We start from the raw sequence: 24,593 nt of genomic DNA on the forward strand, positions 1-24,593 counted from the left end.
ATTGGGAACGATACACAAAACCTGTGGTGCAGATCAACTGACTCTGTGGATATATTGGATTAGGGGACAGGGCAGAGGCCTCATCTTCTCAACTCAGTCCCCATCCCCTGATTATTTTTTCCCTGACAAGAGAACTTCCCGCTTGCCACTCCCTACTTTCTCTTCTCTGGCAGCAAATGAAGCGCCTGCTGAGCCAGCTCTGGTTTTCAGGAAGTCAGATGACCTTTCCCTTCGTGGTGTCTGCCTCTCTCTGCCCCTAGGTGGACACCATGGACCCTCTGGTGGCTCTCCTTTGTCTGCTGTCCCTGTTCCCAGGTAGGAGGCAGGGGACGGGTGGTGTCGGGGTCCTGCAGGTGAGGCTGCTGCTACCCAGGTTGAGTTCCCATGTGTGAAATGGACAATCTTTTGCTTTCCTTTTCTCATCAGTGCCTTTCTTCTTTCCCCCATTTCTGTCTCTGTGTCCCCACACCCACAGGCCTGGCTGCAGTCACTCCCTCCTGCCCTCAGAATGTGAATATCTCCGGAGGCACTTTCACCCTCAGTCATGGCTGGGCCCCTGGGAGCCTCCTCACCTACTCCTGCCCCCTGGGCCATTACCCATCTCCTGTGTCGCTGATGTGCAAGAGCAATGGACAGTGGCAGACCCCTCGAGCCACCAGGCTGACAAAGGCAGTCTGCAAACGTGAGGCTCCCTCAGGCCTTGTTCAGGGTGTTCCACCAATGGCCACTCCAAAACTTCTTTTAAGAAGTTGGTCCAGGTCGGGCTTGACCTGGCTGAAAGGGGTGGGAGGGATGGCAAAACTGCTTTTGCAGAGGGGTTTTGAAAGTATATGGTCTTTGGGTGGCCCAAGTGGTTTTTGATAGGCTGCAAACCTAAAGGTTGGTGGTTCAAATCCACCCAGAGGTGCTGCAGAAGAAAGGCCTGGCGATCTGCTTCCATAATGATTACAGCCAAGAAAACCCTATGGAGTAGTTCTACTCTGTAACACTTGGTCTCCATGAGCCCGAATCAACTCGGTGGTAGTGTTTTTTTTTTCTCTCAAAATATTCAGAATTGTCAATTGTCCATAGCAAGGAATTGAGGGCAGGCTCTGGTGGAGATTGTGGGGAACTAAAGTCAGAGAAAATTTTTAAAATACTTATCAATGACTGGGCAATAGTGATCACTCGGAATGGCAGACTGGGGTCCTGGAGCCCCCTGTTGTGCCAGATGTTTCTCTTTAAGTTACCCAGTCATGGGGACATCTGAAGACCCTAGGGGAGAGGCTGGGGAAGCCATGGCTCTCAGGGTGCTGAAGGAGGTTCAATGAGGTTGAACTGGGTGAAATTGACAATATTCAACCAATTGCCAAAAACGGCAATTTCATGAGTTTCAACCTAATAGTTCAATAATTTGACGGTCAGGTAGCCATTCCCATGTATCTCTGTTGAACATCACTCGCTCGATGCCCAGCCCAACAATTAACCACCCACACGTGCACTTCCCCATCAATACACACCCCTCCCTTCTCTCCCTCCAGCTGTTCGCTGTCCAGCCCCTCTTTCCTTTGAGAATGGCATGTACACCCCACGCCTGGGGTCCCACCCCGTGGGTAGCAACATCAGCTTCGAGTGTGAGGACGGCTTCACACTGCGGGGCTCGCCTGTGCGACAGTGTCTCCCCAACGGCATGTGGGACGGAGAGACAGCAGTGTGTGACAGTGGCGGTGAGCACCCTGACTGAGGGCTGGGTGAGACGGGCCTGACATTCCCAGTGTGCCCAGTAATATCCCTGGATTTTAGTAAATGGAGGTCTACAGGACGAACACGCACTAGTTTGCAGTTGGTGGTATGCTTCAGGTTCAACGTAAAGGCTTCAAATGCTCTGTCCAGCTCTTCTAAACACCTCAAAGCAAGACTTGGTATCCAGGCCCCACAGATGATTTAGGAAAGATATATTGAGAGACCCAAGTATTGTGCTTAAGTGCCTTGCCTCTGGAGTCAGGTTTAGGCTCAAAGCCTAGCTCTGCCCTTTACTGCCTTTGGGCACGTTATTTAACCTCTCTATGCCTCAGTCTTTGCATCTGTGAAATGGGGATAGTAATAGTGCTGACCTCATGGGGTTGCCATATAAATTAGATGAGTCAATATTAGTAAGCATCTAGAAGAGCCCCTGGACTCTGGGAGGTGCCCCATACACTTTTGTCATGACTATCACTGCCCCTGTGAATGGTGAGGGCTCTGCTAGACAGAAGTGCGGCTCCCGGGACTTCCCAGAGCCACACTTACTTGTGGACTTTGGGTGCTTCCAAGATCACAGTTCTGATTACGTAATGCAGAAAACACAGTCCTCAAGATGGCAGAGCTGTACCCTCACCCAGCAGCCCAACTGACTGCTCCCTACTCATACCCTTGACTCTTTCCCAAATAGCCATTTAAAAATATTTATTTTAAAATCGAGGTGTAATCTACCTGCAGTAAAGTGTACAAATCTTGAGTTTCAGCTTGGTGAATTTTTACATAGGTATCTACCTATGTAATCACTACCCAAGATAGTGAACACTTCCAATATCCCAGGAGGCTCCCTTCTACTCCCACCCAGTAAGTCCCCTCCCCAAAAGTAACTAGTCTTCTGACTTCTAACTTCAGAGATCAGTTTAAGTTATTCTTGAAACAATACAGAATGTACTCTTTTGCATCTGGCTTCTTCTGCTCAGGATTTTATCTGTGATATTCATCCATGTTGTTGTGTGTATCAGTGCAGTAGTTCTTTTTTATTGCTGTGTAGTATTCTACTATGTGAATATGCCACAATTTATTTATCCATTCTCCTGCTGATGGGCGCTTGGTTTGTTTCCAGTTTGGGGCTATAACAAATAAAGCTCCATGAACATTCTTGTATGGTCTTTTGGTGCACATATGTACTTGTTTCTTTTCAGTAAATTTCTAGGAGTGGAATTGTTGGGTCACAGGTTGGCATATGTTTAGCTTTAGGCTGGCAAATATTTTCATCAGTTGACACCCCAGCAATGTAACAGAGTTCTGGTTGCTCCACATCCTCTCCAACATTTGGAATTATACGTCTGTTTAGTTTTAGCCATTCTTCTGGGTTTGTAGTGATATCTCATTGTGGCTTTACAAAATGCAAATATTTTTGGCAGAGGTGTGGGGCTCAGCTGACATATTTCCTGAGGCTCTGGGACACGGGCTACCCTGGGGTTGGAGCTGAGATCTAGGTGCTTCAACTGGCAACTGAGGCCACTGGGTTCTAGACTTTTTGCCCTACACGAAATTTTCCATTTACACCCCTGGGAAGCATAGTTCTAGTGTCTCCCAAGGGGGAGGCCACACCTCTGTCTCCTTTTGTTCACTTACAGCCAGCCACTGCCCGAACCCGGGTATTTCGGTGGGCACCGTGAGGACAGGTTCTCGCTTTGGTCTTGGGGACAAGGTCAGTTACCGCTGCTCCTCGAACCTAGTGCTGACGGGGTCTGCAAAGCGGGAGTGCCAGGACAACGGGGCCTGGAGTGGGACGGAGCCCATCTGCCGCCGTGAGTAGCTGCGCTGCCCCTCCTGAGACTCCTGAGCATTCCTGCCGACGCTGCTTCAGCTGACCCCACTGTGGCTCTCCCCACAGAACCCTACTCTTATGACTTCCCTGAAGATGTGGCCCCTGCCCTGGGCTCCTCCTTGTCCCACACACTTGGAGTCACCAATCCCACCCAGAAGAAGAACGGTGAGCACTTGAGGTGGGGGCAGAAGAGTGCAGGGGAGGGAAGGAGCTTCCTGAAAGCTGGGGAGCCTTGGGTGGGCTCAGCAGTGGCTGAGCTGACTGGAGGGGAGGCAGGGAGGCCCTGACCCCCTTGTGCAGGTAGGAGGTGGAGATCTGAAGCCTTCCCTTCTATGTTTCTCCCAGAAAACGTGGGCCGTAAAATTCAAATCCAGCGCTCTGGTCACCTGAACCTGTACTTGCTCCTGGACGCCTCTCAGAGCGTGGCAGAAGACGACTTCCGCATCTTCAGGGATTGCGCTGCCATCATGGTGGACAGGGTCAGGAATTAGAAGCCTGCATGCAGGGGAGGCCTTCCAGCGCTCACTGTCTCTCTTTGTCTCCTTCCTTTCTTCTATATCCCACCCAGCCCACCTCCTCTAAGAAATCTTTCCAGATTATTCTCATGCCATATAGGATTCGTAGTGTTAAGTTATATGATTATATTTTTCATTCTGCATGCACTATCAGGGCACTTGCTATGTGTCAACCCCTTTACTGGGTGCTGGGGGCCAATCCCTTGGGTGGCACTAACGGTTAATGTGCTTGACTGAAAAGTTGGTGGTCCCAACCCACCCAGAGGCACTTTGGAAGAAAGGACTGATGAGCTACTTCTGAAAAGTTGCAGCCATGAAAACCCTATGGAACACAGTTTTACTCTGACCCACGTGGGGGTGCCATGAGTTGGAATTGGCTTGACAGCAACTTGTTGGTTGGTTTGGGTGCTGGGGAACACCAAAGATGAACAAGGCCGAGGTCCTACTTTACAAGAATTCGTTGTCTAGAACAGTGGTCTCCGCAAAGGAGGACACAGGATAATCCACTGGGGTGTTGCAGGCAAAATAGTTTCCCTATTTAAAGATTTTTACCTCTTCCTTTAAAAAATTTAACATTTCGTGTATGTTTTAACATGCCTACATTTGAATGCTGTTTTTAGGTGCCATCAAGTTGGTTCCTACTCATAGCGACCCTATGAACAACAGAACGAAACACTGCCGAGTTCTGTGCCATCCTCATGATCATTGTTATGCTTGAGCCTGTTGTTGCAGCAACAGTGGCTGCAACAATATTTGAATAGTGACCCACTTACATCACTTATACGTAAATATAACTTTATTGAGGTGTATGCTCAAAATGTCTTTATCAATGGGGTGCACAAACAGAAGAATTTGGAGGCCACTGGTTCGGATATCTCGCTGGCACTTTGTAATTATGCTTTTTGTGATAATTTAGGTAGATATGTTTTTCTTCTCAGCTATATTTTAGCAGTACCAAAAAGATAGGCCTGGTGATCTGCTTCTGGACAGCCAATAAAACCCTACTGAGCAGTTCTACTGTAGAACACATAGGGTCGCCATGAGTAATAATCAATTTGACAGAAACTGACAACAACGACAAATTCTTAGAGTTTCTCTTAGTTCTTAGGGTTAAGTAACTCACTAGGTAGGCTGTGAGGCTGCAAAATGAAACGGGGACGTGGCCTCAGAGGTTTGCTGGTAGGGTTCAAATCCCACCTCCACCTCTTACTAGTGGCGTGACCTGGGGCAAGGTAACCACCATCAATTTCCTCATCTATGCAGTAGGGACCATCATACCATCCTCACAGAGTTGATGTGAGGATTAAATGAGGAGTGAGTCTGTCAAGAGAGTAGATGCTTATGTTCATGTCTGGGTTTCTTTCAAGCAACAGTATCTTAGTAAGTGCATACCCATGGGCCATGCCTCTGTCGGGGTCAGTCCAGGCTTTCTACCTCCTCTTGTGCCCTTTGCTTGCTCTCTTACCATCTCTCCTCTGGTTTTGAGGTCCCTCACGCTGACTCTTACTTGCTTTTCACAGCTCTTCAGCTTTGAGATCAAGATTAGTGTTGCCATCATCACCTTTGCCTCAAAACCCAAAGTCATCATGTCTGTCCTGAATGAAAACTCCCAGGATGTGACTGAAGTGATCAACAGTCTGGAAAACGCCAACTATAAAGGTATGGGCATCATTAAATGAGGTGATAGGAGAGAAGAAGATAACCCCTGTGCCTGCAGACAGATTCTGGACAAGTCAGAGAGTGAGGCCTCTCAGTGGCATTTAAGTCCCTGAGCTCTGGGGCTTTGGTTCCTCAAGTGGGGATTGGCTTCCAAATCCAGGATCTTGGTGGAGAAGTCTCAAATCCCACCAACTCATGGCTTACTTTGAAGTGTTACAAGTCCAAATGCATCGTACAGGTCTTCAGCTTCTTCTTTTTTTTTTTTTTTTATTAACTTTTATTGAGCTTCAAGTGAATGTTTACAAATCAAGTCAGTCTGTCACATATAAGGTTATATACATCTTACTCATTACTCCCACTTGCTCTCCCCCTAATGAGTCAGCCCTTCCAGTCTCTCCTTTCGTGACAATTTTGCCAGCTTCCAACTCTCTCTATCCTCCCATCCCCCCTCCAGACAGGAGATGCCAACACGGTCTCAAGTGTCCACCTGATATAATTAGCTCACTCTTCATCAGCATCTCTCTCCTACCCTCTGTCCAGTCCCTTTCATGTCTGATGAGTTGTCTTCGGGGATGGTTCCTGTCCTGTGCCAACAGAAGGTTTGGGGACCATGACCGCCGGGATTCCTCTAGTCACAGTCAGACCATTAAGTATGGTCTTTTTATGAGAATTTGGGGTCTGCATCCCACTGATCTCCTGCTCCCTCAGGGGTTCTCTGTTGTGCTCCCTGTCAGGGCAGTCATCGATTGTGGCTGGGCACCAAGTAGTTCTTCTGGTCTCAGGATGATGTAGGTCTCTGGTTCATGTGGCCCTTTCTGTCTCTTGGGCTCTTAGTTGTCGTGTGACCTTGGTTTTCTTCATTCTCCTTTGATCCAGGTGGATTGAGACCAATTGATGCATCTTAGATGGCAGCTTGTTAGCATTTAAGACCCCAGACGCCACATTTCAAAGTGGGATGCAGAATGTTTTCATAATAAAATTATTTTGCCAATTGACTTAGAAGTCCCCTTAAGCCATGGTTCCCAAACCCCCGCCCTTGCTCCGCTGACCTTTGAAGCATTCATTTTATCCCGGAAACTTCTTTGCTTTTGGTCCAGTCCAATTGAGCTGACCTTCCATGTATTGAGTGTTGTCCTTCCCTGCACCTAAAACAGTTCTTATCTACTAATTAATCAGTAAAAAACCCTCTCCCTCCCTCCCTCCCTCCCCTCCTCATAACCACAAAAGTTTGTGTTCTTCTCAGTTTATACTGTTTCTCAAGATCTTATAATAGTGGTCTTATACAATATTTGACCTTTTGCCTCTGACTGATTTCGCTCATCATAATGCCTTCCAGGTTCCTCCATGTTATGAAATGTTTCACAGATTCGTCACTGTTCTTTATCGATGCATAGTATTCCATTGTGTGAATATACCACAATTTATTTACCCATTCATCCTTTGATGGACACCTTGGTTGCTTCCAACTTTTTGCTATTGTAAACAGAGCTGCAATAAACATGGGTGTGCATATATCTGTTTGTGTGAAGGCTCTTGTTTCTCTAGGGTATATTCCGAGGAGTGGGATTTCTGGGTTGTATGGTAGTTCTATTTCTAACTGTTTAAGGTAGCGCCAGATAGATTTCCAAAGTGGTTGTACCATTTTGCATTCCCACCAGCAGTGCATAAGAGTTCCAATCTCTCCGCAGCCTCTCCAACATTTATTATTTTGTGTTTTTTGGATTAATGCCAGCCTTGTTGGAGTGAGATGGAATCTCATCGTAGTTTTAATTTGCATTTCTCTAATGGCTAATGATCGAGAGCATTTTCTCATGTATCTGTTAGCTGCCTGAATATCTTCTTTAGTGAAGTGTGTGTTCATATCCTTTGCCCACTTCTTGATTGGGTTGTTTGTCTTTTTGTGGTTGAGTTTTGACAGAATCATGTAGATTTTAGAGATCAGGCGCTGGTCGGAGATGTCATAGCTGAAAATTCTTTCCCAGTCTGTAGGTGGTCTTTTTATTCTTTTGGTGAAGTCTTTAGATGAGCATAGGTGTTTTATTTTAGGAGCTCCCAGTTATCTGGTTTCTCTTCGTCATTTTTGGTAATGTTTTGTATTCTGTTTATGCCTTGTATTAGGGCTGCTAGGGTTGTCCCTATTTTTTCTTCCATGATCTTTATCGTTTTAGTCTTTATGTTTAGGTCTTTGATCCACTTGGAGTTAGTTTTTGTGCTTGGTGTGAGGTATGGGTCCTGTTTCATTTTTTTGCAAATGGATATCCAGTTATGCCAGCACCATTTGTTAAAAAGACTATCTTTTCCCCAATTAACTGAGACCGGGCCTTTGTCAAATATCAGCTGCTCATATGTGGATGGATTTATATCTGGGTTCTCAATTCTGTTCCACTGGTCTATGTGCCTGTTGTTGTACCAATACCAGGCTGTTTTGACTACTATGGCTGTGTAATAGGTTCTGAAATCAGGTAGAGTGGGGCCTCCCACTTTCTTCTTCTTTTTCAGTAATGCTTTGCTTATCCGGGGGTTCTTTCCCTTCCATATGAAACTGGTGATTTGTTTCTCTATCCCCTTAAAATATGACATTGGAATTTGGATCGGAAGTGCGTTATATGTATAGATGGCTTTTGGTAGAATAGACATTTTTACTATGTTAAGTCTTCCTATCCATGAGCAAGGTATGTTTTTCCACTTAAGTATGTCCTTTTGAATTTCTTGTAGTAGAGCTTTGTAGTTTTCTTTGTATAGGTCTTTTACATCCTTGGTAAGATTTATTCCTAAGTATTTTATCTTCTTGGGGGCTACTGTGAATGGTATTGATTTGGTTATTTCCTCTTCGATGTTCTTTTTGTTGATGTAGAGGAATCCAAGTGATTTTTGTATGTTTATCTTATAACCTGAGACTCTGCCAAACTCTTCTATTAGTTTCAGTAGTTTTCTGGAGGATTCCTTAGGGTTTTCTGTGTTCAGCTTCTTGATGCCAGAACCACATGGTCCTGAGTGTCCTAAGAAGTAGGTCTGGTTTTCATGGTTCAACACATAGTCTCCCCAGGTCGTTACCCACCTGTACAGTGCGTAAAACTACCTGAGTGGTAGGTAGCAAATGGCTAAAAAAGATCCAAGTTCTTTGGAAACCCCATCTTTAGATCTTGGAATTGGGGGCTGGGAGTCATGCAATGAACATTTCTAAGGTGGAAAGACTTTTAATGTTTGAACAGGCAATAATGCTAAATCTTTACCTGGATGGCAAAGGTCTGAGTTTATCAAAGCAGATGATAAAAAAATTTCCAATGGTTGGGGAATAGAGTGAGTCCCTTCCCTGGGGTGATAGATGGGAATTTTCTAAGAGAGTCCTTCTTGGCATATTCCAGACCATGAAAATGGAACTGGGACCAACATCTATGAGGCCCTAAATAGTGTCTATATCATGATGAATAACCAAATGCACCGCCCTGGTATGAACACAGCGGCCTGGCAGGAGATCCGACATGCCATCATTCTTTTGACAGACGGTGAGTATTGTCATCTCTGCAAATCTAGCATGGTGGGAGGAGCCCAATGTGGGGCAGAAGACCTGAATTCTGATTCTCCTTCTGGGCCTCAGATTCTTATAAGATAGAAATAATATTGATGATGACAATGACAACGATAGCTGCCCTCCTTTCTTTGCAGAATTTTTATGAAGGGCAATTTAAGTAGTTAGTGTAAACAGGCTGGGAGGTACCCTAGGGATAGATGGGGAGACATGGCTGGAGAGCTGTGATGTTGAGGTGCGTGGATGGAAGGAGCAGTCTGAGTAGTCAGTCTGGGTTCTGTCATTTTGTCATTTATCTCTTGATTTTGTACAAACTACTCCCTTAGACTCAGTTTTCTTTTCTCTAAAATAAGGATAACCAAATTTCCTAGGTCTATCATGAAAATTAAATGAGATAAAGTATATGAAGCTCCTGGCCCAATGTCTGGAATGTAGAAAATTACAGTAAATGGTATGTTTTAAAACTCACATAGGGAGTGTAAGTATTTCAGGTCCCAAAATGGATGCTTCCTCACTCTTCCAGGGCTCTGAGGAATCTTGGCATCCACCCAGGTGAATGATTTTCTTGCCTTCCCATTCTAGGAAAGTCCAACATGGGAGGCTCTCCCAAGCCAGCTGTTGACAATATCAAAGAGATCCTGAACATCAACCAGAAGAGGGACGACTATTTGGGTGAGCCACCACCTCTCACCCCATCTTTACTTCCCCCATGGGGGGGTCTAGGTCCTCAAGCAGGGGTTCCAGCACCTTGGCTCTGGTACAGAGCTAGACAATTTTACTTCTAGGGAGACCACAGGCTGTGTCAGCTGTACGGAGGCAGCCACGTGTCGCACTGAAGCATGTGAAGTCTAGAGTCAGACTGCCCAGGGCTTCAACCTTGGTTTCATCTTTGATTGGTTGTGGCTGTGGGCAGTTTCTTCATATGTAGGAGGATCACAGCACTAGGACTTAACTTCACAGGCCGATAGGGGAAAATGCTCAGAAAAACACTGCCTGGCACACAGAAACACTCAGTATGTGTTAGCAGCCACTGCCACCACCACCATCATCATCTCATGTTCCAGAAATTGTCTAGAAAAAAGGGTCCTAGATTCCTTGTAGGGTCTATCCCTGGAATTTCCCCTTTTAGCAGTAGAAATGACTAACTGAGACTTTGGCAATTGCGGCCTCTAAAGGAACAATTACTCAGGTTCAAACTAGACACAAATTGCACTGAACTCTGACCAGAAAAGAATCTTAGAGAGAGACTTTGCAGATGGGGATGGCAGTTGGTTTTGAGTCCCAAATTTCATCTCCCCCTTGGGTTCTCTCTTTTTCTTTTGACTAATCACAAAGTATGTTTACACCAGCCCATCTCACTGCCCCTCAGGGGAACACTGATTCCTCTTTAAAACTCTGGCCCAAAGAAGAAAAAGGTAAACTCCCACTCCTCGTCCTTTGCATCACTGAGCCAGGGTCAAATTTTCAAAAGGACTGTATTAAAAGTAAATGGGATGCAGTGAAAGAAGTGTGTCAAAAAAGAAGAAAGATTGTTTGAACCAAGAACCTAACTTTACCACTTAAGGAATTAGAAAAAGAAGAGCAGAGCAACCAGAAGGAAGGCGATCACAAAGATCAGAGCAGAGATAAATGAAATAGGGAATAGAAAAACAATAGAACCAATGAGACTAGAAGTTTGTTTCCTGAAAAGAATAATAAAATAGATAACCTTTAGCTAGACTAACAAAGAAAAAAGAAAACGCTAATGTATAAAATCAGAAATGAAAGTGGGGACATTACAACCAACCCTACAGAAAAAAAAAGGATCATAAGAGAATACTACCAAAAATTGTATGCCAACAAGTTAGATAATCTTATTGAAAAGGAAAAATGCCTAGAAACACATAAACTTCCTACATTGACTCAAGAAGAAATAGAAGATCTCAACAGACCCGTATCAAGTGAAGAGATTGAATCAATAATAAAAAACCTCCCAACAAAGAAAAGTCCTTGACCAGATGGCATCACTGGGGAATTCTACTAAGCATTTACAGAAGAAATGATCCCAATCCTTCTTAAACTTTTCCAAAAAATAGAAGAGGAAAGAACACTTCCCTCCTCTTCTGAGGCTGGCATTACTCTGTTACCAAAGCCAGACAAAGGCACCGCAAGAAAACTACAGACCAATATCCTTTATGAATACAGATGCAAAAATCCTTAACAAAATACGAGCAAACTGGATACAAAAAGCACATTAAGAGGATTATGCACCCCAATCAGGTGGGATTTATCTCAGGAATACGAGAGTGGTTCAACACTAGAAAATCAATCAACATAATGTACCACATTAATAGAATAAAGGTAAAGAACCACATGATCATCTCAATTGATGTAGAGAAGGCATTTGACAAAATTCAACACCCTTTTATGATACAAATACTCAACAAGCTAGGAATATAAGGGAAATTTCTCAAAATTATAAAAAGCACTTATGAAAAACCCACATTTAACGTCATACTCAATGGAGAAAGAGCTTTCCTTTTAGGATCAGGAACAAGACAGGTATGCCCACTCTTACCACTGCTATTCAACATTGTACTGGGAATTCTAGCCAGAGCAACTAGACAAGAAAAAGAAGTAAAAACTATTCAAATTGGGAAAGAAGAACTAAAACTATCCTTTTTTGCTCATGACATGGTCCGATATGTACATATAAAAAACCAACCCGTTGCCGTCGAGTCAATTCTGACTCATGGCGACCCTATAGGACAGAGTAGAACTGCCGCATAGGGTTTCCAAGAAGTGCCTGGTGGATTCGAACTGCCAACCTTTTGGTTAGCTAGCAGCCGTAGCTCTTAACCACTACACCACCAGAGTTTCCAATATATACCCGTTGCCATTGAGTCAATTCTGACTCACAGTGACCCTATAGAAGACAGCAGAACTGCCCCATAGAGTTTGCAATATATATATAAGACCCCAAAGAATCCACAAGAAAGCTAATAGAGCTAATGAATGAATTCAGCGAAGTGGCAGGATACAAGGTCAACACATAAAAGTCAGTCAGATTTTTATACACCAACAACAAGCACTTTGAAAAGAAAATTAAGGGAACAATTCCATTTACAATACCATCTAAAAGAATATGATAAACCAAAAAAACCAAACCCGTTGCCCTTGAGTTGATTCCAACTCATAGCATCCCTATAGGACCGAGTAGAACTGTCCCATAGGGTTTCCAAGGAGTGGCTGGTAGATTCAAACTGCCAACTTTTTGGTTAACAGCCAAGCTCTTAATCACTGTACCACCAGGGCTTCAAAGAATACAATACCTAGGATTAATTTAACCAAGGAAGTGAAATGGTTGTACATTGAAAACTATAAAACATTGCTGAAAGAAATTAAAGAAGACCTAAATAAATGGAAAGATATCACATGCTAATAGATCAGAAGATTTAATATTGTTAAGATGTCAGTACTACCTAAGGCAGCCTGTAGATTCAGTGAAATTCCTACCAAAATTCCAACAGCCTTCTTTGCAGAACTGGTAAACTCAACCCTCAAATTTATATGGAATGGCAAGGGACCCCAAATAGCCAAAGGAATTTTTTAAGATAATATTTTATTGTGTTTTCAGTGAAAGTTTACACAACAAATTAAGTTCCCATTTGACAATCCAAAGCAATTTTGAAAAAGAAGAACAAAGTAGGAGTACTCATGCTTCCTGAACTCAAACATATTCTAAAGCTACAGTAATCAAACAGTCTGGTACTGGTCTAATGATAGACATATAGACCAATGGAATAGAATTAAGAGTCTAGAAATAAACCTGCACATCTATGTTCAATTGATTTTGCTAAGACTTTTCAATGGGGAAAGAACAGTCTCTTTAATAAATGGTGCTGGGACAACTGAATTTCCATAAGCAAAAGAATGAACCTGGACTCATACCTCACGCCGTGTACAAAAACTAACTCAAAATGGATCAAAGACTTAAATGTAAGAACTGAAACCATAAAACTCTTAGAAGAAACACTGGGATAACGCTTCAGGACCTAGTTTTTAACAATGGGTTCTTAGATATGACACTGAAAGCATGAGCATTAAAAGACAAAAGAGATAAATGGGACCTCATCAAAATTTAAAACTTTTGTTTATCAAAGGACTTTATCAAGAAAATGAAGAGACAACCTACAGATCAGGAGAAAATTTTTGGAAATCATATGTTAAATAAGGGTTTAAAATTCAGAATACATAAGGGGCTCTTACAAATTAGCAACAAAAAGACAAGCAACTCAATCAAAAAATGGCCCAAGGACTTGAACAGACATTTCACCATAGAAGAAATACAGATGGCCAACAAGCACCTGAAAAGATGATCAACGTCATTGGTCGTTAAACCAAACCAAACCTGTTGCCATGGAGTCGATTCCGTCTGGTGTGGTTATAAAGTGATATCTCACTGTGGTTTTGATTTGCATCGCCCTAATGACTAATGGGAGCCCTGGTGGCACAGTGGTTAAGCATCTGGCTTTTAACCAAAAGGCCAGCAGTTGAAAGCCACCAGCCGCTCCTTGGAAACCCTGTGGGGCAGTTCTACTCTGTCCCATAGGGTCATTCGGAGTCAGAACCGACTCAATGGGCCATAACAACAACAATGAAAAGATGGCTATAATTAAACAAAACAAAACAGAAAAACAACAGGTATTGGCAAGGATTTGGAGAAATAAGAACCCTCATCCGCTGCTAGTGGAAATGCAATATGGTACGGCTGCTGTGGAAAACAGTTTGGCAGTTCCTCAAAAAGTTAAACATGGAATTAGCATATGATCCAGCAATTTCACTTCTAGGTATATACCCAACAGAATTGAAAGCAGAAACACAAACAGATACTTGTACACCAATGTTTATTGCTACACTGTACAAAATAACCAAAAAGTGGAAACAACCTGAATGTCTGTCAAAAGATGAATGGATAAACAAAATGTGGTAGATACATACAATGGAATGTTGCTGCAGGGTCACAGTGACCCTACGTACAACAGAATGAAACGCCGCCCAGTCTTGCACCATCCTCACAGTCGTTAGGTGTGAGCCCACCGTTGCAGCCACTGTGTCTTCCTCTTTTTTGCTGAACCTCTACTTTACCAAGCATGACATCCTTCTCCAGGGACTGATAGCATGTCCAAAGTATGTGTGACAAAATCTTGCCATCCTTGCCTCTAAGGAGCATTCTGGTTGTACTTCTTCCAAGACAGATTTGTTTGTTCTTTTGGTAGTCCATGGTATATTCACTATACATACCTCTTAACCACTATGCCACAAGGGCTCCTTAGTGGGTTCCAAATCACAGCCCCCTGGCTCATGGGTAGCCCCTCATTCATAGGATTCTTTGTTTTCCCTCCTCCCCATCAGACATCTATGCCATCGGAGTGGGCAAGCTGGATGTGGACTGGAAAGAACTGAATGAGCTAGGGTCTAAGAAGGATGGGGAGCGGCATGCATTCATCCTGCAGGACACAAAGGCTCTGCAGCAGGTCTTTGAGCACATGCTGGGTGAGTGAGCTCTGCCTTCTCAGGAGGGGGCTGGGTGGGGAGCAGCCAGCTGGAGGCCCATGTTGGGAACCTGGGCACAGGGCCCCTCACTTGCCTCCTTCCCGGTCTTCTTCTCACACTGACAGATGTCTCCCAGCTCACACACACCATCTGTGGGGTGGGGAACATGTCAGCCAATGCTTCGAACCAGGAGAGGACGCCCTGGCATGTCACCATTAAGGTACCAGGAAGGAAGGGTAGGGCTGGGATCCCAGAAGTGAAGGTGGCCATGGGCCAGGCACATAGCAGGCCCTGAAGATCACCTGTTCTCCTGCAGCCGAAGAGCCAGGAGACCTGCCGGGGGGCCCTCATCTCTGACCAGTGGGTCCTGACAGCTGCTCACTGCTTCCGCAACGCTGAGGAACTCTACCTGTGGAGAGTCTTCGTGGGTAAGGCTCCGACCCCATAGCCTGAAGTTCCCTAGCCCCTGTCCTTCAGAAGCCCAGGTCAAGCCTGATCCACCATGTTGTTCCCAGGGGACCCCAACTCCCCGTGGGGCAAAGACTTCAGTATTGAGGAGGTGGTGATCTCTCCGGGGTTCGATGTTTTTGCTAAGAAGAACCAGGGGATCCCGGAGTTCTACGGTGATGACATTGCCCTACTGAAGCTGGCTGAGAAAGTGAAGATGTCCACCCATGCCAGGTTCCAGGAGTCTTGGATGGGAGGGCACCCTGGAGGGGAGAGTGCTCTGGGGATACCGAGAGGAGGGGACTCCAAGGATGGCTTATGAGACCCTTGTCCCTCTCCTCAGGCCCATCTGCCTTCCCTGCACAGTGGAGGCCAATCTGGCTCTGCGGCGGCCACGAGACAGCACCTGCCGAGACCATGGTGAGTGGCATGCAGAGCTGGGCCGGGTTATGGGGGATAGCCTGGGCTGGGACTAGAGCACCCCATTGGAAGTCCAGATTCTGGTAAAGGCACCAGCACCAACACACTGTTTCCTTGGCTGCAGAGAGCGAACTTCTGAACAAATTGAGTGTTCCTGCACATTTTGTCGCCTTGAATGGGAACAAACTGAACATTAACCTCAAGATGGGGACAGAGGTGAGGGTCTCAGGTCCAGGGTGCTGTGGGGGTGAGGTCCCTCCCCCCCGTGGCAGCTCTGGGGACATCTCTCTTCCTCCTCCAGCTCTGGCTGCCATCTATTCTGATCCGGGGTCACCCTCTTCCCAGGCCTAGCTTGCCTGCCAGGTGCCCCTGGGTCTGCTCATTCCATCCCTCTCTCCTGCTCCATCCTCTTGCAGCGGGCAAGCTGTGTCCAGGCTGTCCTCCAAGACAAAACCACGTTCCCCAACCTGACAGATGTCAGAGAGGTGGTGACAGATCAGTTCCTGTGCAGTGGGACCCAGGACGATGACAACTCCTGCAAGGGTGAGTCCCCTCCCTCCATCCATGCCTGTGTCCCAGCAGTGCCCCTGTGGCCAACGTTCATGCCAGGACACCTCTGTGCTGCCCGGATGATGGTGGGGCTGGGCGAGAGTCAGGGGTAACATTGTCTCCGCTCCCTCCTTTCTGGCAGGAGAATCTGGCGGAGCAGTGTTCCTTGAGCGGAGACAAAGGTTTTTTCAGGTAAGTGAGAAGGGGGAGGAGCCTGAGGGATTGGGCTACAGGATCTTGGTCTTGGTGGCAGAGAGGGGAGGCCTCTGAGGTAAGCAGGGAGATTGGAGCTGGGGCTGGGCAGCCACTTACCCCATTCTCTGCCTTCCTCCAGGTGGGCCTGGTGAGCTGGGGCCTCTACAACCCCTGTATTAGCTCTGACAAAAACTCCCGCAAAAAGGCTCCCCGTGGTAGAATGCCACCACCAAGGGACTTCCACATCAGTCTCTTCCGCCTGCAGCCATGGCTGAGGCAGCACCTGCAGGGGGTCCTGCAATTCTTGCCCCTCTAATCATGGCCACTGGCCCCTTGGCCTTCCTGCCAGGATCTGACATCCCTCTCATCTCCCACCCCTGAGCTTCCTTCCCAGAGACCTTGTCACTCAGCCTCATTCTTAGCTATGCTTCCCAGCCTCCAGGATCGCAGCAGGTTCTCCCGGCCTGGCCTGTGTGAAAATCTCTTCCTCCCGTGTAATGGGCTCGCTTCTCCTTTCACTTTCACATGGAATTTCCCAGTTGTGAAATTAATAAAAGTCAATGATTTCCACATCCTCCTGTCCTCTGTCTTGGGGCTGGGCAGGCTTGGGTAGGGGGGATGGAAAGGGAGGCCAGGATGATTCCAGGAACTTTGGGAAGGCAGGTCAGAGATCCTGCAGGACAAACAGCCCCTGGACTCTGCCCTGTCCACACAGTCCACAGGGGAGAGCGAGGGGAGGGGGCGGCAGGGGGCGGGGAGGGCTTATTTCTGGTCTCTCAGGGGGTGGTCGGGGTTTGTTGGAGAGGAGTAGGGGGTGAGGGAGGTGTCAACCGGCCAGCTCTGGAGCTTGGGCAGCAAAGGGTGGGGTTTGTGTGTGCAGTTTCTATTTTCTTTGCTGGCAGCTCAGTGGGGCCCTCCCACTTGGACATTCCGGAAAGTGTAGCGGGTGGTGCGGGCAGGGTAAGCCGTAGGTGCCAGAGGGATATTGCATAAAAGGCTGGGGGCTGCTGGGGACAGGGAAGGGAGTGTGCCCAGGGCCAGGGCTGAAGTTTCAGCTTGGACACTGAGCAAACAGATCGACAGCACAGGCCAGGCCAGGAAAGACCACCTTGCCCCAGCCTACTCTTCTCCTATCTTCCATTGCCATGGGGCGAAATCTCAGCCCCCCACTCTGCCTGGTTCCCTTGGTCCTGGGCCTTTTGTCTGGAGGTAAGCCAGGGGGTCACTCCCCCTTCTGCTGCCCCAGCAACCCTCCTCAGCCTTGGCCTTGGTCTTGGGGGGCCAGATGAAATCCTCCTTTCTCTTCAGATATGAGCACAACTCCATTGCCTGCGGCCCAGCCCCGAAGCCTCTGCTCCCTGGAGGGGATAGAGATCACAGGGGGCTCCTTCCGACTTCTTCAGAAGGGCCAGGCGCTGGAGTACGTGTGTCCCTCTGGCTTCTACCCATACCCTGTGCAGACGCGGGTCTGCAGATCCTGGGGGTCCTGGAGCGCCCTGCAGGCCCGAGGCGAAAAGATTGTCAAGAAGGCAGAATGCAGAGGTTGGAGGGCATGAAGGTGGGGGTGGACCAGGGGAGGGATGGAGCAGGGGGTGGCCCAGGCCAGGACTGAATGGGATTAGAACTGTGTTGACACCAGCCAGGCTGACGAGTTGAGTAGGAGTAGGAGCTGTTCTAGGGGTGGTGGGAAGGAAGGAGAAGGAAGGGGCACAAATTGCAACCCTTACAGTTAAAGGACCACTCAGAAGTGGGGATGGAGGAGCAGCTGGATCCCCCATGCGCTGAAGGACAGAGGGGGGTTGACACTGCTCCTGATGGATCAGGAAGGCACTGTTTCTCAGTGACAGTGATCCTGAGACCAGGAAGGACACCCTCAAGGGCAACCCTTCTGTCTCGGTGACTTCTATTTGCCTCCCTCCCCAAAGCGATCCGCTGCCCTAGACCACAGGACTTTGAGAATGGGGAGTTCTGGCCCCGGGCCGCCTACTACAATTTGAGTGATCAGATCTCTTTCCAATGCTATGACGGCTACACTCTCCGGGGCTCTGCTAACCGCACCTGCCAAGTGACTGGCCGGTGGAGTGGGCAAACAACCATCTGTGACAATGGAGGTGAGAAGGGTCCCTTTCTCCCACATTACCCTCTCCCTCATACCCCTCCAGCCTGAAGAACTAGCACCCAAATGCTTGCTCTCCACGCCTCAGGCTTTGGCCCTCACCTCCATGACTTGCACTTCTGCAGCGGGGTATTGCCCCAACCCGGGCATCCCTATTGGCACAAGGAAAGTGGGCAGCCAGTATCGCCTTGAAGACAGGGTCACCTACTATTGCAACCGGGGGCTTACCCTGCGTGGTTCCCAGCAGCGAACATGCCTGGAAGGTGGCTCTTGGAGTGGAACTGAGCCTTCCTGCCAAGGTGACCCTTGACTTGTGTCCCTAGGTCAGATTCTGTTCTCCTGTCCTAATGTCCCCATGCCAGGGCACCATCTTCTCCCCCTACCTCAAACCAGCTACTTCCTTACTTCTTCCAAAATTCCCTGTAGAGCTTTTCTCACTTCTGAGCATTTCCCACCCTGGAAACCCACCATCCCCTGTCTCCCCTGTTGCTGTGTCCCTGAACTTCCCAGACATTTGACCTGATTTCTGACCTCTCCTCAGATTCCTTCATGTACGACACCCCTCAAGAGGTGGCTGAAGCCTTCCTGTCTTCCCTCACAGAGACCATAGAAGGAGCTGATGCCGAGGATGGGCACAGCCCAGGTTTAAAGGCAGAGAGGGGAGGCAGGGCTGGGAGCTGGGGGAGGATTGAGAAGGGGCAGGAGAACTGGGCATGCTGAGCCTGACACTTTCTGGGGGGCACCTAGGAGAACAACAGAAGCGGAAGATTGTCCTGGATCCCTCGGGCTCCATGAACATCTACCTGGTGCTGGATGGATCAGACAGCATTGGAGCCAGCAACTTCACAGGGGCCAAGAGATGTCTCACCAGCCTCATCGAAAAGGTGGAGCGCTCTCTCCCCTGTAATCAGTAACCATTTGCCACCGAGTCGACTTTGACTCATGTGCGTCAGAGAACTGTGCTCCATAGGGTTTTCAGTGGCCGATTTTTCAGAAGTAGATCGCTAGGTCTTTTTTCTAAGTTGTGACCCTGAAAGGACCTCACTATCCTTCCAGAGCTAGCTCCCTGGTGCCCCCAGCCTCTTTGAACTACAGAAAATTCCCAGGTGCTATTCTGTCCTCCTCCTCCTTTATTTGAAGCAGTTTCTTGACCTTTAACACAGACTCCTCTGTGAACCTCAGGGTGACCAGCCAGTCCTTGAGCCTCTTCCTATGACCTTCCCTGTTCCAGCTAAGTTGCTTTCTCCCAATCATAGCATTTTCATTTCAATGTCGATGACCCCTTGCTACCTTCACCCACAGGTGGCAAGTTATGGGGTGAAGCCAAAATACGCTCTAGTGACATATGCCACAGACCCCAATATTTTGGTCAGAGTGTCTGATCCAAGGAGCAGTAATGCAGACTGGGTCACGGAGCAGCTCAACAAAATCAGCTATGACGGTCAGACATTATGGATAAGAATCGTGGGAGGTTCACTTTGGGGTCAGAGAGGTCAGGGGGCTCAGTGGTGTGGCGCAGATGGGTAGTGTGCCCATGTGGGGAGGGCAGGGAGGACCACTTTGTAGTCAAAAGGACAGCAGGGTAAGCGGGGGAATGGGAGCTAGTGGGAATCTCTTAGGGGCTGAGAGAACCACTTTATGGTCAAAGGAAGTCAGTGGGGGTGGCAATAAACTTAAAAAGTTGAAAGACGTGGGATCCCAGGGACTCCTAGGCCTCTGGGGTTCGAGGAGCAATTGGAAGACCAAGTGAGGTGGTGACCTCTTCCCTCTCCACAGATCACAAGTTGAAGACAGGGACCAACACCAAGAAGGCCCTCCAGGCAGTATACACCATGATGAGCTGGCCAGGGGATACCCCTCCTGTAGGCTGGAACCGCACCCGCCATGTCATCATCCTCATGACTGACGGTTAGGTGGAACCTCTCTCCTGCCCTAGACTCCCCACTTTCTGACTCCAGTATGTGGTCCTTAAGTTCGTATGCTCACGGCCCTACACTAGAATCATGGTTGGTGCCCTGGATACTACTTATATCTAGTTGTTGAGCTCTCCTGTGACCCCTTATAAGAAAGGTCTCTTCTCCCCAAACCCCTCTGTGATCCGTCACTTCCATCCTCTGCCCAACCCACCCAGCCATGCATGTCACTGCCTATAGCCAATTAGTCTCCCTTGACTCTCTTTCTTCCTCACCTCCCACCCCCATGGTCCCCATCTCTTCTTCAGGCTTGCACAACATGGGAGGGGACCCAGTCCCCGTTATTGGTGAGATCCGGAGCTTACTGGACATTGGCAGGGACCGAAAAAACCCAAGGGAGGATTATCTGGGTGAGTGACCTGTCCAGAATCCAGCACCCTGCTTCCTCAGCTCCTGCCCCCCAGGGTCTTGCCTTCACCCATTCTGTTGCCCTATATGCATTATTTCATTTATTCCTTACCCTCCTACCCTGGTTGCATAATGGTTAAGAGTTCGGCTGCTACCCAAAAGGTCGGCAGTTCGAATTCATCAGGTGCTCTTTGGAAATTCTGTGGGACAGTTCTACTCTATCCTATGGGGTCGCTATGAGTTGGAATTGACTCGATGGCAATGGGTTTGGTTTTTTTCTTTTTCTGGTTTTCTTCCTCCCTCAGATGTCTATGTGTTTGGGATCGGGCCCCTGGTGGACCAAGGAAACATCAACGCTCTGGCTTCCAAGAAGGATAAAGAGCAGCATGTGTTCAAAGTCAAGGACATGGAACACCTGGAGGATGTTTTCTACCAAATGATTGGTAGGAAGATACTAGAAGGGCATAATACTATCAGGAAACTCAGCTCTCTCCAGGTCCTGAGGCCACTCATTCCTCCTCTGCCCCTAGCAGTCTAGAAGGCCTTTCTCATCATTCCCTCCCTCAGAGTCACTATTCTTGTTTTCTGGCACTCTCCCACTTCTTGATGATGGAATCAGACCTCTGGGCAACTTCAGAGATCTTTCTCAAGTCCCTCATTAGACAGATGTGGAAGGTGAGGCCAAGAGGTCAAGGGACAGAAAGCTAGCAAGAGTTAGGCCTGGTAACAGCCAGGCCACTGATCTCTTAGTCCCAAGTTCTTTTCAAACCGCAGCAGTTCCTTGCCTCCTAATGTGAAGAAACAAATGTCCCTGGGTTTCCTCCCCACAGAAATAAACGTGTCCCTACCCAAAAGGTTGCTGATACTGGGAATGAAGTGTCCCCACTTTCAGCATGTTCTCCTTTTCTGCCAGATGAAAGTCAGTCTCTGGGTCTCTGTGGCATGGTCTGGGAGCACAGGGAAGGTACTGACTTCCACAAGCAACCGTGGCATGTCAAGATCTCCATCACTGTAAGCACAGCATCCTAGTGTGGGGGCTTGTGGGAGGTGAGGTCAGGATGAAATGGGGGTAAGATAAGGGAAGGCACAGGGCATAATGTTCTTAGTGTGGTGTTTATGGATGTTGAGCTTTCCCCCTCCATTGTTGTTCCCAGCGCCCTGGGAAGGGATTTGAGCACTGTATGGGGGCCGTGGTGTCTGAGTACTTTGTGCTGACAGCAGCACACTGCTTCACTGTGGAAGACGAGGTACACTCCATCAAGGTCAGCGTGGCTAAGGATGCAGGTAAGGATGCAGGTAAGGATGCAGTGAATGGAGCCTGAGCTCCAGCCATGCTCTCAACATCTCACACTCCACCCACCCTTAATGCCGCCCCTTCCCTTGTACCCTAGAACAGCCAGGGGTGGGGAAGACTTGAAGTCAGGGATGAGATGGGGCCAGAGACAGGAGAATACCCACAGAGACATGGGTGATTCAGGGGTACCCACTCTCCTCCTACCAGGAGGAACTGTAAAGTGGCAGGAACGGGAAATAGAGGAAGTCCTATTTCACCCAAACTACAACATCAATGGAAAAAAAGCAGAAGGAATTCCTGAATTTTATGACTACGATGTGGTCCTGATCAAACTCAAGAAGAAGCTGACGTACAGCCAGATTCTCAGGTGACAGCATCAGGATTCCTATGAAGAAAAGGCTGGGAAAGGTGGGGCTGCAGGACCACGGCCTGGGCCAGCAGCCCGAGTTTCACCATCTCTCCTTAACAGGCCCATCTGTCTGCCCTGCACCGAGGGAACAACTCGAGCTCTGAGGCTCCCCTTGTTAGCCACGTGCCAGCAACACAGTAAGACATGTTCAGAGAGAGGGGCACAAAGATGAGATGATGAGAGATGAGGGGGGCACAAAGGAGCTGCAGTAGGAGCGGCTGGTGTCCAGCCTGTCTCTAGCTTATAAGGAGAACTTCTTGAGGGACTTCTGCTGAGTGACAAAAGCAATGTGGAAATGGTGGGGGAGGGGGCTTGGAGTGACCCAGAGCGTTCACTTGTCCAGAGGAAGAGCTGCTCCCTGCGAAGGATGTCAAAGCTCTGTTTGTGTCTGAGGAGAAGAAGATGCTGGTTCGGAAGGAGGTGTACATCAAGAATGGAGATAAGGTGAGGAGTATGGGATTCTAACGAGGAGGTCTTCTAGGCCCCAATCCTCCCTAAGCCCAGCTGCTTATCACCTCTCTCCTCCATCCTTCCCACCTCACCTACAGAAAGCCAGCTGTGAGAGAGATGCTCGAAATGCCAAAGGTTATGAAACAGTCAAGGACATCTCTCAGGTGGTCACTCCGAGGTTCCTTTGCACTGGAGGGGTGGACCCCTATGCTGACCCTAATACTTGCAAAGGTGAGAGAAGGCTCTTTGGTTATGCTATAAGTTCCTGAGGCCCAAGAGTCCTTTTTCCTACAGCATCTCTTCCCCTGCAGGTGATTCCGGTGGCCCCCTGATTATTCACAAGAAAAGTCGCTTCATTCAAGTGAGTTTCCCTCTCTTATCTGTGGGGAGATGCCAAGTGGTCATCATAGGCCCCAAAACAGGGAGGGTCAATACTTGGAGCTGGTGGGAGGTGGGGAGGCCAGTGCCTGTCTCACCTGAAGACCAGTCTTTGGACTGGCTGCTTTGGGGCCATGGGTCTGGCCTGTATGTGTCAGGGAGGACAGGACTAAGCTGTTCTCCTAGTCTAATTCTTTTAGGTCAGCTCAGGTGTACTCAGGAATAGCCATGCTTTCTGGGTTTGGAAGGAATGCTACCAAATAATCCATGGCACCCCCTTCCCCACTCTCTCCAGGTTGGTGTGATCAGCTGGGGTATAGTGGATGTCTGCAAAGACCACAAAGCAAGCCAGAAATGGCAGGTACCTGCTCACGCCCGAGACTTTCACATCAACCTCTTCCAAGTGCTGCCCTGGCTCAAGGAGAAACTCAAAGAAGAGAATCTGGGTTTTCTATAAGGAATTTCCTGCTGGAAAGGGGCATGGGGTCCAATTAAAACAGCTGTGACAATGCCTGTGTTCCAGATCCTTTTGGGGCCAGGGAGTGGGGAATGTGCACTAGCTGCGTTGTTAGAACTGAAATGAAATCTGACAGCCGTTTTTAAAGGCTAATCCCCCATCCCAAGTGCTGAAAAACCAGAGGCTGAGGGAGCGTCCACCTCAGTGTTTTACTGAGACCGGCATTGGGGGCATATGAGGCACAAGAAATCCAGCTCCGCTCCCTAGAAGCCATCCACAAGGTTCTCCTTGTAGACATCATCACTGTAGACAATCTGGGTCCTCTTGTCCCGGTGGCAACCCTTAGGGCTGTTCTGGACAGCTAGAGAGGGAGGAGAGAGACAGTTAAGGTCTGAAGGAAATCATCAGTTGGACCAAGGCCCAGAGCCGGACTTCGTCACTCCTCACCGCTGACCCTTGGAAGCCCAGCTTTCATGCTGCCCTCTGGTGGCCAGGGCTGCCCTGTCTCCCACGAGCCCTCTTGAGCCAGCGGTGGCTAACCCATTGCCACAGCAAGGAGCGTGAGATGTTACTGCGGCACTGTGGTTGCTGTGATGAATGCTTTTTCCTTGAAAAACCCAAAATGTGATCATTGTTGAGACATGTGAATGATGTTAACCCACTGGTTTCAGTCAATATGTGAAAAATTAAAAACCAGAAAACCTTGGTAGCCCTTTGTTGACACGCTTGGTCAATGCTGGTCCTTTCATCTGGAGACCCAATCTTGCTC

General features: G+C 48.0%; 3 protein-coding genes across 5 annotated transcripts in view; 2 read left to right on the forward strand and 1 right to left on the reverse strand.

Moving 5' to 3' along the window:
* C2 (complement C2) lies at positions 1-16,855 on the forward strand. The gene is made up of 18 exons (XM_003422262.4): positions 1-315; positions 476-682; positions 1,521-1,706; positions 3,357-3,530; positions 3,617-3,715; positions 3,896-4,029; positions 5,586-5,724; positions 9,090-9,230; positions 9,836-9,925; positions 14,648-14,788; positions 14,914-15,008; positions 15,105-15,216; positions 15,304-15,469; positions 15,579-15,655; positions 15,780-15,871; positions 16,072-16,198; positions 16,347-16,396; positions 16,539-16,855. The coding sequence occupies exons 1-18, from the start codon at positions 270-272 to the stop codon at positions 16,713-16,715; spliced, it is 2,253 nt and encodes a 750-aa protein (XP_003422310.1). The 5' UTR covers positions 1-269; the 3' UTR covers positions 16,716-16,855.
* The window catches only part of NELFE (negative elongation factor complex member E), a 13,738-nt gene continuing 5,680 nt past the window's right edge, over positions 16,536-24,593 (reverse strand). The window contains exon 11 of the mRNA XM_003422260.4: positions 16,536-24,185. Within this exon, the coding sequence (XP_003422308.1) occupies positions 24,088-24,185 (98 nt within the window). The 3' untranslated portion in view covers positions 16,536-24,087. The remainder of the gene's footprint in view (positions 24,186-24,593) is intronic.
* CFB (complement factor B) lies at positions 17,495-23,878 on the forward strand. 3 transcript variants are annotated; one of them, XM_023541367.2, is made up of 18 exons: positions 17,495-17,608; positions 17,708-17,941; positions 18,325-18,510; positions 18,641-18,814; positions 19,057-19,158; positions 19,263-19,399; positions 19,818-19,956; positions 20,292-20,423; positions 20,737-20,838; positions 21,142-21,279; positions 21,750-21,847; positions 21,991-22,132; positions 22,338-22,497; positions 22,600-22,676; positions 22,883-22,983; positions 23,088-23,220; positions 23,301-23,350; positions 23,663-23,878. In XM_023541367.2, the coding sequence occupies exons 1-18, from the start codon at positions 17,545-17,547 to the stop codon at positions 23,822-23,824; spliced, it is 2,331 nt and encodes a 776-aa protein (XP_023397135.1). In that variant the 5' UTR covers positions 17,495-17,544; the 3' UTR covers positions 23,825-23,878. The 3 variants fall into 3 exon arrangements, with proteins under 3 accessions (XP_023397135.1, XP_023397136.1, XP_023397137.1); XM_023541368.2 differs by having other exon boundaries at positions 21,991-22,120; XM_023541369.1 differs by lacking the exons at positions 17,495-17,608; positions 17,708-17,941 and having other exon boundaries at positions 18,490-18,510; positions 18,604-18,814.

This window comes from Loxodonta africana, chromosome 1, assembly GCF_030014295.1.
Source record: "Loxodonta africana isolate mLoxAfr1 chromosome 1, mLoxAfr1.hap2, whole genome shotgun sequence".
In the NCBI taxonomy this organism is placed as follows: Eukaryota; Metazoa; Chordata; class Mammalia; order Proboscidea; family Elephantidae; genus Loxodonta; species Loxodonta africana.

Excerpts from the sequence above, each read along its gene's own strand:
- C2 (XM_003422262.4), top strand. The coding sequence starts at position 270 with ATGGACCCTCTGGTGGCTCTCCTTTGTCTGCTGTCCCTGTTCCCAG. Across the intron at positions 316-475 it reads TCTGCTGTCCCTGTTCCCAG|GCCTGGCTGCAGTCACTCCC; the intron begins GTAGGAGGCAGG and ends CCACACCCACAG. Across the intron at positions 3,716-3,895 it reads TCCCACCCAGAAGAAGAACG|AAAACGTGGGCCGTAAAATT; the intron begins GTGAGCACTTGA and ends TGTTTCTCCCAG.
- CFB (XM_023541367.2), top strand. The coding sequence starts at position 17,545 with ATGGGGCGAAATCTCAGCCCCCCACTCTGCCTGGTTCCCTTGGTCCTG. Across the intron at positions 18,815-19,056 it reads AACTGAGCCTTCCTGCCAAG|ATTCCTTCATGTACGACACC; the intron begins GTGACCCTTGAC and ends ACCTCTCCTCAG. Across the intron at positions 20,839-21,141 it reads CCCAAGGGAGGATTATCTGG|ATGTCTATGTGTTTGGGATC; the intron begins GTGAGTGACCTG and ends TTCCTCCCTCAG.